Source organism: Rhinichthys klamathensis, unplaced genomic scaffold (genome assembly GCF_029890125.1).
Source record: "Rhinichthys klamathensis goyatoka isolate OS25496 unplaced genomic scaffold, OSU_Roscu_1.1 h1tg000021l_1, whole genome shotgun sequence".
Taxonomy (NCBI): domain Eukaryota; kingdom Metazoa; phylum Chordata; class Actinopteri; order Cypriniformes; family Leuciscidae; genus Rhinichthys; species Rhinichthys klamathensis.
In genome coordinates this window covers 2,087,888-2,103,799 of record NW_026606572.1, presented here as the reverse complement: position 1 = coordinate 2,103,799, position 15,912 = coordinate 2,087,888, and the positions used below count along the sequence as shown (strand labels likewise).

Genomic DNA, 15,912 nt, shown 5'->3' with positions numbered 1-15,912 from the left:
TTTAACATATATTTGATTATATGTAAATCATTCTTGCATCACCAAAATTTTACATATATTTAATAATAAGCTATGTAGATAATTTCCACAAAGACGTTGATACATTTTCTTTACATGCAGAGGTGGACAGTAACAAAGTACATTTACTTGAGTACTGTACTTAAGTACACTTTGAGTATCTGTACTTAAATATTTTTTTTTTCTGCAACATGACATCATGACTTTGCGTAAACATACACGCCACTTTCAAGTCAAGTGGCGTGTTATCTATACGCATTTTGAGATATCCGCGTGTATGTCTACGCCGAAACGAACCGTCATCTTTTGCGTGTATGTCTCATGGTATGTCTACGCCGTTAAACGTCAGAGTGATTCCGCGTGTATGTGTACGCCGCCGTTAAATGTCCGAGCGAAACGAAGCAAAATTCATATCTACATCTGTGGAGCAATATTTTTTTTCCTAGGATGGTAGGGGAAGACTCATAAATAGTATTAACCCCAGTGACGGGTAGGTTTAGGGACGGGGTTGGGGTAGGTCATATATTTATATATATACAGTAATGTAACGTTAAGTTAACGGCGTTGATAAACACTGACTTTAACTTCATTACATTTGAAAGACAAATATCGTACTTTTCACTCCACTACAATTCTGTCAAGGTCCTTGAGTAGAAAGTAGGAACGTCAGTCAGGGGATGATTTTGGTTGCAGGGGTTGCATTTTGGTTGGAAATGGAAGTCGTTTGACGTCAGAACCCAACGTCGAATTGGCGTCAGATCAGAACATGTCCAACGTAGAAGATTAATGTCAATCTGGCATTGGATTCTGACATCAACCTGATTTTCATTTTCAACGTTGGGTTTGGTCTTCTAAATGTGAAATGTCATATTTTTGGAGCACACTAGCTTATAGATAACAAACACAGTAAGGCTAACATTGTCAGGGTTCTGTCACTTCTGTCTAGTCAATTTCTTGGGTTTGTGACAGAGCCCTGACACTTCTGTTTTATCTTGTCTGTGCGCACATAAAGTATTCTCGTCGCTTGATAAACTTAAGATTGAGCCACTGTAGTCACTTGGACTATTTTAACGATGTCTTTAACTTTTCTGGGCCGGCAAGTTTCAATCCCTTGGAGCCTAGGGAGGATTGATCCAGCTCTCAGATTTAATAAAAAATATCTAAAGCCTGGCTCACACTACAGGAGTTTTAGGCCGATTTATGCCCGATTTTCCCCTCCCGAGAATCGGAGAAAAAATCTTGTCGAGGACCTCGATCGATTCCGATGTTCGGCACAGATTATCTGGTAATGTGAGGCATTCACAGATCGAATCTTGCACCTCCCGATCTGCTCTTACATAAATCGGGCTCGCCCCGATCATTTCAAACATGTTTGATATTTATCGGGATGAGCAAGATTGTGATTACGTCAGTACTGTCACAATAGCCAATAAGTAGGGCTGTCATGGTGAAGGAATTTCCATTGAGGTAATTTTGAGTGACTCAACAGCGCGATGCGCGCATTATCTCCATTTATCCATTTATTGCTAAATAAATAAGCATAATACAGTATAATAAATAATAATAAAATACTAAATGCATAATAAAGGCATCTGAAATAATAAGTAGCCTACAATCTAGTGTTGTCAAAAATATAGATTTTTCGATATCGATCCTGAACCATCTGCAACTCTTCCGTCTTCCGCAGGATGCACGCGATCTTCAGTAGTGAACGCGCCAGAGAGAAATGCACATTTCATACGGATTACATAAGCAGAGTGCAGTCTGTAGTCTGTTTTCTTTCGTTTTGAATTGTTCTGTTTAAAAGTAGACATGTCTGTGAGGCAAGTAGGCTATCTTATACGCTGAGTTTCGGTTAATTTATCAAGTATCGCCGACGCCTCCGTTTCGTGATTATCTATCGTCTGCTATAGCTATTTACTTCCTATTTATAAAAATCCAGGCAATTGGTTGATGAAACATTGTTTAAAATTAAGATACAATTAATACAAAACGAAATTCGATTTAAAGAAAGGTTTTGTGCTTTCTGTTTGATGTCTTTGTGAAAGTTTTAAAGCATATTTTAAAGTCGCTTAGAGCGGTCATGTCCGTGACATTGTTTTTTCCTCAAATGCCAACACGAAAAATAAAATAATATGAATATTTTATGTTCTGTGGAGACTGAGAGCCCTTTCTTCATCCGGTGGGTAGTAGCTACTGTAGGCTATTACTTTGGTTTGCACAGTGTAATTCACAGAATTAGGCCTAGGCCTACACAAAAATATTTTCATTATAAAATATTTATATTCATTATAAAGTTATATTCATTCAAAGATAGGTTAAATGAAACAAGCTGTTAATTATTTTAATTTTAACTTTGAGCTCCACTTTACAATGCTCAGCTGAGCAGCAATGGGCATTGAGCAACGCTGCTGATGCGTTACCTTAGAGATCTATGGCATTGATTCATTGTATTGAACAGAGCTGACGCCATTCATTAGAAATATCCTTATTAAAAGGATGATTTTTTTTAAAGATTTCGCTTTCCTTAGTCACACGGCAACCTTTTCACGAATATGACTTGATATGAAGGACAGATATTTTGTTTACATCCACCTTTCCGCTTCCGATCTGTTGCGTGAGATCACGTGAGGCGCTTTCTCTGGCACGAATCTTAATAGAGGGTATGCGCATGACGTCACCGTCGGCCGGAGTGAATGCGGTCACGCCCACAAGTGGCAAAAAGACTGAGCGGCAGCATTTGTTTTCAGCGTGAAAGCCGTGAAAATCACACAAAACACATCTAAAACGGGAAAGAGCTTTGCGATTGACTGTACAACTAGATTTGACCAGAAATCTGAGGTACTGTATATTTTTACAGACTGCAAAAAGCTACAGAACAGACTATATTCTGCATAATTGGATGTTTTTAAATAAACACTGACAAAAAACTATACAAGTTTTAGGGCTGGACGATATGATGATATACAGTATAACATTAATGTAAGTGATCACTCGGATTTAGACCTATCTATATTGTATTTATATAAAACGTTTACAGGCAAATTGTCTTCATTTATTTCCCCGGCGTCGAAATCAGGCACATATAAATGTCAGGAAACACGATTCCTGGCTGCATGTCAATATCCATGGATCACTGGATCTTTGATAAGTTGTAAGGAACGCTATATCGAGTCCAACTTTTAGTTTAAACTGATAATAGTTTGTTTTACTCGCGTTAACGCAGTTTCCCCTATTAACTCCAGTCACGCAGCAGCTCTTCTGCCACTCAGTCCCGCTGAGGGGGGCGTGTTCCGGCGGGGAAGTGACGTTAACGCATTCCCTCTATAACATTGTGTAGTGTGTGATGCGCCACGATTTTCAAATCTTGTAGTGTGAGCATGTTTAAGATTTGAGGTAAGAAAATCTGCAAAGATTCTCCTTAAGTGTGAGCTGCAACCAGATTTCAAAATCGGTTAGGATTTTAAAACTCCTGTAGTGTGAGTGAGGCTTTAATTTGTGTTCTGAAGATGAACGAAAGTCTTACGGGGTTGGAACAACATGAGGGTGAGAGTATACTGACAGAATTGTCATTTTAAAAACAAGTAAAGCCTGGTTCACACGGCAGGATAATTAGGCCGATTTTAGCCCCGATTTTAGCCTCGCTCACACTACAGGAGTTTTAAAATCCTAACCGATTTTGAAATCTGGTTGCAGATGGTGAGATTATACATCATTTCCGGAGTGTAGCTTTTCCGGTTTCCCCCTTTCCCCCTCCCGCTATACCGCCATTTTTTAAAGTGACCACTGACTGCACTGTTTGTTTCAACGATGGATCAAGTTGAGGAACGTTTGATTCTTCTGCGATTAAACATTTGCAATAAAATCATTTGTGGTTCAACGTCGATTAGCTCCAGCTGCAACAACATTCTCTCTCTTTCGCTCGCCATTAGGCGCGTTTCCATTACAGATTTTCGCAAAACTTCTGCGATTTTTTCTAAATGTCGATAAAAAACTATTGCGAAATGACGGCATTTCCCTTAACCGATGTTATGCGACTAAAACGTCTTTTTTCCCTCTCGCGATAAGTCATTCCAAAAATCATGGCAACGGACGTTGGTAGGTTTATAGCCTATATCACAGACAGCCACAGCACTAGACTTTATTATTATTAATGGAAGGAGACGTGGTATGCTATCCAAGCATTAATGGCAAGGAAAGACACAGAGTTCCTGAGTGTGTCTCCCTCATTTCTGCTCCGAGGCCTTGACTGTGGCATTTCTTTGAGGTTTAGTCCAGTAGGCTATTCCTGTAATTATTGTTTCTTTTATGAATTTAATAAAGAACTCTGTCTCGTATTATGTCCAAACGGTCAGTGTACTTTTGTGTCCATTCGTTTTCCCTTATTTAACCCGTAATTGCAAAACGAAAAATGAACGTTTGTTGTATTTTTAAAACGCAAAGTTGAACACAAATGCTGCGCAAAAAAAAAAAATCTACGAATTTTCAGATATTTGTTTACGACTTTATATCACAAATTAATATGGAAAATTGTTACTTAATGTCATAAAGCAATATATATATACTTGATCATTCATTATCGCAAAATTAAACCTGAATCAAATGCATTCAAATCATTTTTCATTGTTTTTATTTTTGAAATATTTTTGTTTATTATTTTTTAATATTTGTATTGATAATTATTAATCATTTATTAATCATTATTTAAATAATTATAATATGCATGCAACTAATATTCATCTCAATATTCATCAGAAATCTAGTCATGCATATTTTTCATAAACAGCAAATTGAACATGAACATAAACAAGCATACAGAAAAACAAAGAAAGTAGACAAAAAATTAGGAACTCTGAAAAATTACTCCTATAAATGCTCTATTTTCTCTACCGTCCACAGTCTACCGCTATTCATTTTGCGTTGCCCAGAGAGACTCGTACTTGAGCGACGCTCCCTGGCTTTACCAAACGGCAGCTGACTGGATGTTGGAGGACTGAGAGGAGGAGTAGCTGTTGCAGTAACAACATCCTGGATATTAGAGCCTGGCGGCGCACACGGCTACAGAAATAAGGAGGAACGAAGACATATGGGAGGCGGTGGTGGCATTCGCGAATGTTTCAGTGCATAGAAGCAGGGGCATAAACGTGAGCCAGGCAACTTTCAGGCATTAATTGTGGATTTACGGTCTATGGCGCCGATTTATCCCGAGGCACCGACAAGGTGATGCAGCAGCTGCCGGACGGGATCAGTCCTCTACACGGCTGCCAGCTGAATGCCTTTACTGGATGAAAAAGGCACAGCACACGTCCAGCGCAGGCCGGCTTGATATTTTATTAAAATAGGGCATTATGTAGAGAGGATCCCCCAGCGGTTGCGACACACCCGTGGTTTACTTTCAATATTGTATCGGCTCTCGATATCGCTCTCCGGTTCAGAGACGCTGCCACGGCATCTAGCAGATCAGGCCTGTGCTGAAACACCGTCCGCGCGCTCCGCGATATTTACCGTTTGAAGCTCATGATGATGTGATGGGAACTTTTATCGTTAACACGCAGAAGGAAAGCTCTTAGAGCTGTAACATTGTGTTCACTATCCGGTCGGTCAGTTTGCTTTATGTTCTCCTAGGTTGCGTTACTATATTCTCATATCGAACAGTTTTTTTTTCCCTATCGAAAACGTATTGCTAGTTTAAGATAAATACGCCTTACGGGCGGTGAGGGCGGACTCGCCGTTTATCGTGAAGATAACGACTTGACCCAACCCGGCTCGACACCGAGAAAGCGTTTGGATCAAAGCGAGGATCATGGATCAGAATGATAAAAAGACCCTCACGGTATGTGCTCACATTTAACCATATATCTGTAAATATAGTAATAAAATGGTAATAAAAATCCTGGCTGATGTTAAATATAGGCTACCTGCGTTTTGAGCACGAAACGCTTGATGTGGCGCTGTAATGAAGCACAAGCACTTGTAGTACAGGTGTCACATTGTCATGCTGAAAGTCTGATAAGAGTACTGTCTATGTGCCGAATTTTATATATTTGGCGCATGTTCATTCCGATGATTGTTATTTTGATATAATGCTGATCTCATTTGAACGGTTACTCGTCTTTGCTTGTTTGACTCTACCCGTGTTTGACATGAATGTGAAGCTGTGTCAGGGCATGATAGTCCAAACAAGACCATCTAATAAACAATATTTAAAGTAGTTTTGGACCATAATGTATGCTTGCGTCCTCATGATGATTTTTTGTCTTTAAATGTAGACCATTTGTATAGTGTGAACCAAAAGCCCATGTATGTAATTAATGGGTGGAGTATTAGTAGGGAAAAGGATTTAATCCTTATAATTAAGCAATGTATCACGAGCTAGAGTGTTACACAGTAGGCCTACTGCAGGTAATCACATTTACAGCATTGCTCTTATTCTGTAAAACAGCAAAATTGGTTGTGTAATTTTATAGAGTTCAGTATAGAGTATAGGCTAATTAATATCTTAAGTAACTTGCGTTCAGACAACATTTGACTGATTAGTTGGTATATTTCTTTTCCACCAACAAAAATAGTACTGAAATTAGCCAAAACACCAGGCTTTGCCTGTCACCAAGCAAAACAGACTAAAAGCTGGCCTAGATCAGCATATTTGAGTGAAGCGGAGCGACACAGATTTCCCCTCTTGGCTCAGAAAGCCTCTCCCTGCTTCTAAATCAGTCTACTTCCCTATTATATAGTTGGTGAAAAACAGTATGTGAGATAAGTAGTATGTCCAAATTTATAAAACTGTAAATTAAATTACCCAAACAATCTACTACTTTTGGTGAAATTCCCATCTTTACTATCCCATGAGGCCATGAGAGCGGCGTTGTGAATGGCAGTGAAGTGATACAACTGATGTTAGTAGGTCACATGACAAAATGGCGGATGTACAACATCTGAATTTCATTCATATTACCCATATTCATACTATAAAGCACATACTTTGTACTACATACTGTCGTAGTAAGTTTCAAACCAAATGTTGTAGTCAGTATGCAAGGCTGTCTAAACTGTACACTAGTATTAGCATACCAATCTCACTATCTATTGCTAACTTCAAGTGCACATGGGAAACTCATACCTCCAAATCTGCCTTTTGTTATTATGACATCACTAATTCATGGTGGAAACATAACATGGCAGCCTAAACAAAACAGAACAAAACAAAATGTGTGAATAAACCCAAATAGCAATCACTGACTTATATATGGTATCACAACTAAATGTGAAGCAGACCATGAAACTTGAGTGATTTGACACCGTTTGCTACAGACGTGCTTTCTGCTCACAGATCTCTGTGTATAGATTATATATTACATAATATTATATATCAGTGTCTCTGCCATGTTTCAAATCGTCACTCCCCTTTCAATGTCACAACTTGTGTATCATCTAGAACAGTTTCCCACTTGTAAATGCAACTTTGCTCAGTCATTCATACTCGCTCTTAATTACGATATTTCCGACTACACTTTAAGGGCACAAATATATTGCACAAATAATAGACCAAATTACTTGTGACTACTAGTCTAGAACAGAGGAATCAAATTAGATTCCTGGAGCTACCTGTTATTTAATAAAATTTAGACTCATGTCCTTTCTGCTGCTTAACATAATTGCCATGGAAACTGAAGTTCATTTTTAATGGCAAGCTTCTGTTGAATGTCTTATGACAGTCAGTATCTGAAAATGTGTTTGTTTTCAGAGCAAGTGGAATCAGTTGTGATCTACAGGACAACTCAATTTCTATGATAAGAAGACATTTGGCAGTAAAGCTCTCTTTTACCGCAATGAGATAATAGTGTGGCTTACACAAAAACAACCTTGACACTTATCCCACCATATTCCAGTTCATCATCAAAATATGACCACGCCGGCTCTATTGCCACTCTCGGGACGTAGGATACCTACCCTCTCGCCAGGTGCCTCCTCATTCCCCCATCACAGAGCCACCTTACGGCTCTCCGAGAAGTTCATCCTCCTCCTCATCCTCAGTGCCTTCATCACCTTGTGCTTCGGAGCGTTTTTCTTCCTTCCGGACAATTCCAAACACAAGCGCTTTGACTTTGGCTTGGAGGACGTGTTGATACCGCACATCGAGTCAGAGAAGGAGGCGAGGCACAGCAGCAGACAGGTCATACATGGCGTGGGAGCTCACGACGAGCATCGGCACAGGTGAGATCTCCTCAACATCGCCATGTGTTTTTGTGTCTCTGTGTATAGGTGGTATAACATCTTCACTGTGATGCTTTATTCGGAAAACAAACTGAACCGCTTCTAATCTATCTATACAGCAGGTTTACAGTGGAAGTTCGATCATAGATTTGAGTTCGATGCATGATGTCTGTGGGTCGATGCGGCTGTGTCGGCGCATAACATACAGCATAAATAGACTTATCTGATTGGCTTACGGGTAACCAATGATTTTAAACTTCAGACAAGCGCCCCCTAGCGAGAGAGAAAACACTTCTCTATTATGCCATTCCAGACTCTGTCTACGAAGCAAAGTGAAGTAGCAGAGTCTGGTATTACCAGGCTATATGAATTGAGCATTTTAGTCCAAATTTTCTGAAGAGTCTCGATCTCTTTATGATCAACAGATTTAACTTAGGCTTTTATTCACATATAAACATTGATCAGCGAACATAAACAGAAGCTCAACTGAACCTGCTTGATGTGCACGTAAAGCAAACATGGTTGGTTCCGTTGACCATAACGAATGTGTTATGTGTTAATGAATGTTTATATGTGAAAAAAGCACCTAAATTCAATCTGTTTATCATATAAAGCGATCGAGTCTCTTAAGAAAATTTAGACTAAACCACTCAATTCATATGGATTAACTTTTTGAGTCGTCAAAGTGGTAGTAATTTGGTTTGTTTGAGTAATTATTACAAAGGTAAATAAATAAAGAAGCTAATTAAAAGAGATATATACACTCACCGGCCACTTTATTAGGTACCCCATGCTAGTAACGGGTTGGACCCCCTTTTGCCTTCAGAACTGCCTCAATTCTTCGTGGCATAGATTCAACAAGGTGCTGGAAGCATTCCTCAGGGAGTTTGGTCCATATTGACATGATGGCATCACACAGTTGCCGCAGATTTGTCGGCTGCACATCCATGATGCGAATCTCCCGTTCCACCACATCCCAAAGATGCTCTATTGGGTTGAGATCTGGTGACTGTGGAGGCCATTTTAGTACAGTGAACTCATTGTCATGTTCAAGAAACCAATTTGAAATGATTAGAGCTTTGTGACATGGTGGAAGTAGCCATCAGAGGATGGGTACATGGTGGCCATAAAGGGATGGACATGGTCAGAAACAATGCTCAGGTAGGCCGTGGCATTTAAACGATGCCCAATTGGCACTAAGGGGCCTAAAGTGTGCCAGGAAAACATCCCCCACACCATTACACCACCACCACCAGCCTGCACAGTGGTAACAAGGCATGATGGTTCCATGTTCTCATTCTGTTTACGCCAAATTCTGACTCTAACATCTGAATGTCTCAACAGAAATCGAGACTCATCAGACCAGGCAACATTTTTCCAGTCTTCAACTGTTCAATTTTGGTGAGCTCTTGCAAATTGTAGCCTCTTTTTCCTATTTGTAGTGGAGATGAGTGGTACCCGGTGGAGTCTTCTGCTGTTGTAGCCCATCCGCCTCAAGGTTGTGCGTGTTGTGGCTTCACAAATGCTTTGCTGCATACCTCGGTTGTAACGAGTGGTTATTTCAGTCACTGTTGCCCTTCTATCAGCTCGAACCAGTCTGGCCATTCTCCTCTGACCTCTGGCATCAACAAGGCATTTCCGCCCACAGAACTGCCGCTCACTGGATGTTTTTTCTTTTTCGGACCATTCTCTGTAAACCCTAGAGATGGTTGTGCGTGAAAATCCCAGTAGATTAGCAGTTTCTGAAATACTCAGACCAGCCCTTCTGGCACCAACAATCATGCCACGTTCAAAGTCACTCAAATCACCTTTCTTCCCCATACTGATGCTCGGTTTGAACTGCAGGAGATTGTCTTGACCATGTCTACATGCCTAAATGCACTGAGTTGCCGCCATGTGATTGGCTGCTTAGAAATTAAGTGTTAACGAGCAGTTGGACAGGTGTACCTAATAAAGTGGCCGGTGAGTGTACATTTATGTCTCACTGTATAATTTAATTTCTACCTACATTTATTTGTTTATTGTATTTTTTGGGGCAATTAATTGTATGCTTATTTATTTATTGAGCATTTATTTATTTCTGTATTTATTTTTAAATATGGTAGAATTGGTCCTCCATAGACTACAATTCATTGAGAGTTTAAGTGAACTTCGGTGAAAGAAAGCGCTTTCTGCTTCTTTGTTGTTACAGGGGCCTCTTTGTTGTTACAGGGGCCTCTGTGTTGTTTCTGCTTTCACCATTGAGCTGCTGCTTGTACTCTCTGTCTTAAGAACCAAGCCATGGCTTACTGATGCGCCACTTGCTGGGTTTAAAATCTTGTCTAGGTTTATCCTGTCTGAGGTTTGCATGCAACTTCCCAATTTTTTTTTATTTATCTTTGAAAATGAAGTTGCAATCTAACGTTGTTTGAAAGTCACATGACTTTCCCTGTGCAGTATAAGAATGTCAAAGCTTATTTTCTGTGCATCCCGTGCTTTAATATCATAGCAGTTTTCCCCCACACTTTGTTTGTGCAATACGATCCTCCGTGATAGAAACATTTGAATTAAATGCAGCTTGTGTGTTGTTGTTTTTTGTGGTCACACAAGCTTTCATTTTTGGAAATGTGTGGCACATTTCATGTGGCAAATGCTAACTCTGTCTCAGCGAGGCATTAGTGTGACTGAGGACAGTCTCGAAATTTTACCGGCTGGATTGAAAAGAGCCTCTTAAGTACACTAGAAAATAAACCTGCTGAGCTGATGAAATGTTAACGTTAATGCATATTTATATATTTTTTTGGCACTGTCGTCCCAAAGGTAGAGTTGAAGTGCAGTCAGATGCATGTGTATTTGCTAGTGAGAGACAGAGGCCCTGTTTACACCTGGTATTAAGATGCGTTTTGGTCGTTCGGATCACGAGTGCACAAGTTACGCTAAATACAGGTTAAATGGGGTCTAAAACGCCTTGAGCTTCTCCACATTTGACCGGACTGCTATCAAAGTGTAGACGCTCGGTGTGGTTGGATTCCACACCGGTCGGATGCGTTCGACTTCGAACGGCCACAAAAGACCACCTACTCTCCTACTCTCACTCTAATGCGTAAACATTATGGGAAGCGCGCTAGCCAGACAAGATATAAACGTTGTCAGCTGAAGACCCAAGTTTGGTTTAAAGACAAAAAACAAACCAAGCAACCATGGTCTCTCAACATTGATTTCTAACACGCACTCATGGTCACTCACTGCTGCTCTCCATATGTTTCCATATGTCGTCTCCTTTTGTGTTCATATGTAAATTATGCGAGCTTATTTCGTCCATTAGATCATATCTGAAAAAGCCCATACATTTACCCGCTCAAAGACTTCCCCTCTAAGAAATCAGGACAGAAGTGGTTGAAAGTGGACAAAAGAGATGGATCAAAACAGGTGTATGGGAATGTCTCCCTCGTCTACTTGTGACCAAAACTCATCTTAATACTAGTAGGGTTGTAGCGGTATGACGGTATATCACGTCCAATTGCCATATCGTGAACATTTGCTTCTCTTCGGTATTGGTACAGGCGTAAACAGGGCCACAATGCAGTGGATAGCATTGTTTGAGGAGCCATTCTGATGCTAATAGAACAAACAATGCAGAATGTTGTGTGTTTTTATTGTTATTATTATTTGTTTGTTAATAAATAATTGTATTCATATTATTGTTAATAATAAAAATATAAGTATTGTTTTTTATTTTTATTTAATAATAAAATTTGAGATAAATAGAACTAAACATTTCTAAACATCCTAAACATCGTTTTATCTGTCTATTCTGAGCATTACCTCAAACTGCAGTGTTTCCCCTAGGATTTTTTTTCGTGTTACGGATACGTGGTGTAATTTTTTTATTTTTTATTAATTGAAATCATGTATTATGAATCATTAAACTTATACAACATTATTTTTTTAAATATATGAAAATAAAATTCACACTAATTCTGTTTTTTTTTTTTTCTGGTAATAAAATTAAGACATAAAACACAAATTTTATCATTTATCATCAATTTTAATCATATGAAATTAAATAAACTTTTTGTCAAATAACTTGCTGCACAATGAGCTTTAGCCTACTGTTAAAATTAAAACATGGATTATTCCTTAATTTCAGTTTTGATGATAATTTATTTGGATTAGTGTTAGTGTATTATTACATTGGGACATATCTAAATTCTAATGTACAACAGTAATATATTTTTGTCAAGTTAAACCGAACTTTTATTTTGACGGGTTGCCGTGAAGACCTTTTGAGTTTCTGTGTGTTTATGTCATAATGATAGTTTTTCTCAAATGAAGCGGTGAAATGATCACGAAGTGACTTTCAGAGTGGATCTAGAGCCTGGAGAGGAAATTCATGCATTTGTGTCTTCATATAGGCCAAAAAACAGCGCAAGCGTCACACGTGCTTCAGTGTGTCTGTGCGGTAACGTTAAATGAAACTGCGCGTCGGCGGCACCATTCATTCACACAGAACATGCAGGATTCGTATTTAAATGGTCTTTGTGTTTTAATATTCACACACACTAGTCTACATCGCGATTTGATTTCAAGTGTACTGAACTGCTTTCTATTTTTTCCTCAAATTGAAAAATTCCGTGAAATTCCGCGTTATACACTAAATTCCTTTATTATGACTGGATTTCGTCAGCATTTTAGGGGGGGGGGGCGGGCCAAAACAATGGTAGGGGAAACACTGAACTGTAGTCTTGTAGGCTAGACTTGGGATCCTGTCTGCCGTGTTCATGGTGACCATGTGATCCGTCTTCAGCTGTCATGGCTGTGCTGTTTAATGTGATAATGAGTAATGACATCTCATAATGAAAGTATATATTTAGCTTAGTGTCTTCTCTGCATCTTCTCTGCATTATAGACTTAGTTGCATTTATTTATCATGTTTAGTAAGTGCTCAGATGGCACAGTCATATTCCATGCTCCATTTTTCCCATCAGACAAGCGTGATGGTAATAAATGGGCATTCATGCTTGCATACAGGCATGTTCAGGTTCTCTGTGCTGTTATCATTATGACCCTTCCATTTAGCTTACATTCACACACATTACAACAGCAGTCATGAGGTTTCGTCTAGATGTCCAAATAATTAGCATTAGCCTTTCAACTAATGAAAGATGCATGTGTAATGGAATGGGGAGTGGGTTTAATGTGTATATATATATATATATATATATATTTTTTTTTTTTTACATTTATATTATGTCTGATAACTGTTGTACATAAATTATTTTTTATTGTTTTAGCTCTATGACTATTGCCATTTATCAGTAAAATCAATGTTAAAAGTAGATAAGTGTGAAGTTGAACATCAGCAAATGCACCTCATTTGTTTAATTAGTCATTATTACTATAAATATTAATTGGTTGTCTAATCAAATTAAGATGATTAACTTTTCATCCAATCTAGACATTTTAAGGACATTTTACAAGTTTTTCATTGCCGCTCGCTAAAGCTGCACAATTTGGTGCATTTTTCCCCCCGATAACAATTATGATTTTATTTTATTTATTTCGCTCCATGTTTGGTGTACTTTTGTATTGCTGCTGTAGGCCAAAATATTTGTGTTTTTCTAAATATAAGAATATGAAACAAAATAAGAAATCTTAATATTGTAATTTTTCACTCAAATAGAATATTAAGAAAAATAATAGGGATGCACCGATCCACATTTTTTCACTTCCGATCCCGATACCTGAATTTGGATATCGGCCGATACCGATACTTTTCCGATACCAGAGCTGTGTTTGCTTTAATATTATTATTATCATTATTGTTGATTTTATATGATGCTGAAATAAACTCCTCTCTACAGGCAAGTATGATATGTATGTATGTATGCATGTATGTCAATATATATATATTAAACAATAGATAAACAAAAGATAGACAATTAAACAAAGATACACATTATACAGGCCTACACAGTGCTTTAATTTCAGGAAGGTCTACTAACATTATTCAGGTATGGTCTAAAAATAATTATAATAAAGTAATCAAAAGTAAAATAGCACTGCAAAGTTTATCATAGATAGATTTATGCTTATTAAAGCTAAAGTTATTCATTCAAGAGCTGTGAGTGATTTTCTCTTTGCCTTTTGTTGTTTGATTCTCAGTAATGGAGCAATCGTCAGCATGTTTATTAGACTGCTTCCCCTTTAAGAACGAGTGCACCATATTTTCTCCCAACTATTTCCATAACTACGTCCATTTTAGACAAACTGTTTAAGTGAATCTCCAAGCCGGTCATTTTGACATTTTTGTGTAGGCTACATTTGATCGTTTAGACGTGCATATGAAGCCCAAAGTATAATGTGCTTGTCTCGTTGCGGTCTGTTTCGGAGCGCGCGACGCGGGAACAGCTTCTCTTGCGCAGATTTTTGTGCTTTTAATAGCTTTTTTTATTATTAAAAGCGTCCCGCAATTTAGCAACAGTAGAGACTGCATTTTACAACAATCACCGATCATGCTGATGGGCTGTCGTGTTGTGCGCGCTGTGGCACCGCGTGAGAGATCTCTCTCTTTCTCTTCAGCAAACATGCATCACAGACAAATGGTTTAATTAATACGGCTTTGCAAACATTGCATTTTGCTGTCTTGCTCTGCTGTGGTGTTTCCAGTGTGAAGTATTTCCACCATAGGATTTCCACACAGCGAACATGTTGGCAGCTCAATGCTATCCTGCTAGCTGGCTGCAAACTGCGGAATGGATTTCCTGAGGGGGGGTCTCTGTGTCTCATTGAGCCGCACCTCCGTTCAGGATATCCATTCCACAGTTTGCAGCCAGCTAGCAGACTAGCCGGCGGGCCGCGGGAATCACTTTTGGAGTCGTTTCAGCAGACTACGTTAAAGCGCAGACATGGCTCATGGATATCGGATATCTCCGCAGGTTGGATCGGGAAAATCCGATACGTGAATTACGCTGGTATCGGTCCCGATACCGATACTGGATCGGATCGGCCCCATCCCTAAAAAATAATATTATATAATAATATAAAAAATTATTTTGTATTTTACAGTACAACTGTAAAATCTCAGAACTATTCATGGCTGTCTCAATTTCTTTGCTTTCAATTCAAACCATAGACTATATTAGGTTTTGTTTTGGTGGAAAATTTTTAGGGAGCCCTTAACCTCTCTTTTGTTTACAACAGCTGGTTTATAAGCATTTCTCTTTACAAGATTGGGAAGATGTTCGGCTCATGTTGCATTCCCAAATGCACATTAATAATCCTTGCCTAACAACGGCCCTTAGGTATTCTAAAATCACTGTAAACAATGGCTTCTTGGGGATTATTGCTTTATTATAAGCGAGTCGCGGCCCAAACTCGGATTGGATTCATGGATGTGTTTATGTGGAGAAGCATTCACTGCAACGTGTTCTGTTTGTGTGTACAGTCATTACTTTCTCACATTAAGTTGGTTACTGCATCATTCCAGAAGCTTTATGTAAATGTTCCATCTGTATTTGCCTAAATTCCAAAAAAGTCGATTCACTGTTATACATGAGTGATGAATCCTGCTGATTGAACCTGCTGCCCATCTGCTTTCACTCATGACCCAAAGAGCTCATCCTGGCCATGAGCTCTGAAGCCAAACACAAGCTCTCTGACTGATCCGCCTCTTACCTGGGGGGACTGAGATCTGCGACA

At 38.9% G+C, this 15,912-nt stretch overlaps 1 protein-coding gene across 1 annotated transcript in view; it reads left to right on the top strand.

Annotated features, from left to right (window-relative positions):
* Positions 1 to 5,696: 5,696 nt before the first annotated feature.
* man1a2 (mannosidase, alpha, class 1A, member 2) overlaps positions 5,697 to 15,912 on the top strand; it is a 108,926-nt gene continuing 98,710 nt past the window's right edge. The window contains exons 1-2 of the mRNA XM_056241580.1: positions 5,697 to 5,851; positions 7,763 to 8,232. Of these exons, the coding sequence (XP_056097555.1) occupies positions 7,922 to 8,232 (311 nt within the window). The 5' untranslated portion in view covers positions 5,697 to 5,851; positions 7,763 to 7,921. The remainder of the gene's footprint in view (positions 5,852 to 7,762; positions 8,233 to 15,912) is intronic.